At 51.5% G+C, this 1,793-nt stretch overlaps 1 protein-coding gene across 1 annotated transcript; it reads right to left on the reverse strand.

The window, feature by feature from the left end:
* Positions 1-10: 10 nt before the first annotated feature.
* On the reverse strand, positions 11-1,060 carry LOC127750626 (fatty acid synthase-like). Its single transcript, XM_052272754.1, has 3 exons — positions 925-1,060; positions 529-699; positions 11-219 (listed from the first exon to the last, which is right to left on the reverse strand). The coding sequence occupies exons 1-3, from the start codon at positions 1,055-1,057 to the stop codon at positions 11-13; spliced, it is 513 nt and encodes a 170-aa protein (XP_052128714.1). The 5' UTR covers positions 1,058-1,060.
* Positions 1,061-1,793: the final 733 nt, after the last annotated feature.

The following is a 1,793-nucleotide window of genomic DNA, read 5'->3' on the forward strand; positions in this document are numbered from 1 at the left end:
CGGTCTCCAGTCACTCACCGTCCTTGTGGAAAGGTTTCGTCACGCCGTCCTCGCAGACCATGTGCAGGTCGTGGAAGTGCTGGGTGACCTCCGGGTGGAAGGACAGGGTGGCCGTGCCAACGAGTGCGTAGTCCACCTCCCCGCTGTCGATGGCCCTCTTGCCCAGCTCCAGCGCGGACAGGCCGCTGCAGAAGCCAGTGTCGAGCGCGTAGCTCGGACCTGTCTCACAAAAATAACGTTTCATTTTGTAACAATTATAACTGTTTATTAAAAAGTTATTTCATTTTCATCATTATTCAATTATAGGAATAATGCAGAGTGCAGAGTGTCTGATACGCCCCATAATTGGCCGGTAAAATATAAACAGTTTCCAGAGGTACGGGACACCTTGCACCAGTACACAATTAAATATTATTTTTTAGACCCACCACAATGATTGAGAACACTCTGGCGGGCGGGATAATGGCACCGTGCAGAAAGTGGTAAGTACTGGACTTGACAATTGTGTTTCTCAAATATCTTACTTGCCTTTAAAGTCGAAGAAGAACGAAACCCGGTTGGCCATCATGGAGCGGTTGTGGCCCATGATCCCGAAGCCGTTCTCGGCTGTCGTCTGGATGAAGATGTTCTCGGACTCGCTCAACGCTGAGGCCATGAACACCGCCGTGCGGGTGCCGCGGATGTGCATGGGGTTGATCCCTGTCGGAGAGGAAGGCCGTGAGGGAGGGCGATAGTCCACTTTACCAACTCATTTGTCACATGGTTCATTGTGTTCAAACTTTGCCGCTAGATTGTGTAAGCCATCGCTACTCCAGCCCCGGCGCGGGTCCTAGCGCCCGCCAAGTGCAGGGTAGGCCACGCGCCGCGCGCGGGCGTCCAGCGGGCTGGAGTGTGGCCTACCCACCGGGCGCCGAGAGCTCTTACCAGCGTCCACGATGGCCTCGAAAACTCGCTCCATGAGGACCCTGGACAGAGGGTCGGTCGCATCCGTCAGCTTCCGGTGCATGCCGAAGAACAGCGCGTCAAATTTATCGATGCCGGTCACCTTGCCCGTCATGCCCACGAGGCCGAGGCGACCTGCGCAGAAACAGTGAATGAGGTGTCCTCTCTGCCATGCACTCATCCTCCCCTCCCAGTGACAAGGGGTCTCGCTTGTTTGGTCTTTTTATTTATCCTTTTTAGCAGATGATACCTTACGTACCTTACACTGAGACTAAACATAAGTAAACATAAGCGTATTTAAGTTAGATGTCAGCAGCTTTTACTCTCGGTAAGGACAGAGTAGCGGAAGCAGGGCCAGCAATCTGTTACACCGGGTGTCCGCTTCCCCCTCGCCCTCCGCGTCTGTGCGCCAGAGCGTAGGCAACCCATCGAGATGCCGCGTACTTTCCCGGTATTGTGCTAGGCTGGCCGCGCCGCGCCAGCCCCCTCCCGACACTCCCCCTCCCACCGCTGGACCCCCGCCTCTAAACTAAACACACGGAGGGCGCCGTATTGTAAGCAAGCCGTAAATGAATGATATGGCGATAGACGATGCGAACACAACTCTTTTCCGTGATGTTTTTCTAAAACCCTACAATTTATTTTTAAATATGGGAGAAAAGTAGAACACAACCTTAGGCTTTATCAGCTTAAGGATCTTAACATCTTAACATCTTAACATATTAACAGATGCATTTTCATTATATTTAGCACTATGGCAATGATTTTTAGTTAAGAATGTGTTTAAATTGGTAAAAAGTGCCGACCGGAACATTTAGAAAGCTTTGCCATCGCTTCAGTTCGATGAAAAG

Source organism: Frankliniella occidentalis, unplaced genomic scaffold (assembly GCF_000697945.3).
Source record: "Frankliniella occidentalis isolate FOCC.00 unplaced genomic scaffold, Focc_3.1 Scaffold223, whole genome shotgun sequence".
Classification (NCBI taxonomy): domain Eukaryota; kingdom Metazoa; phylum Arthropoda; class Insecta; order Thysanoptera; family Thripidae; genus Frankliniella; species Frankliniella occidentalis.

What these genes read in the sequence shown, in the direction of transcription:
- LOC127750626 (XM_052272754.1), bottom strand. Translation starts at nt 1,057, where the DNA reads ATGACGGGCAAGGTGACCGGCATCGATAAATTTGACGCGCTGTTCTTC. An exon ending in CGAGGCCATCGTGGACGCTG is followed by an intron (nt 700 to 924) that starts GTAAGAGCTCTC and finishes CCTCTCCGACAG; the next exon opens with GGATCAACCCCATGCACATC. An exon ending in GTTCTTCTTCGACTTTAAAG is followed by an intron (nt 220 to 528) that starts GCAAGTAAGATA and finishes TTTGTGAGACAG; the next exon opens with GTCCGAGCTACGCGCTCGAC.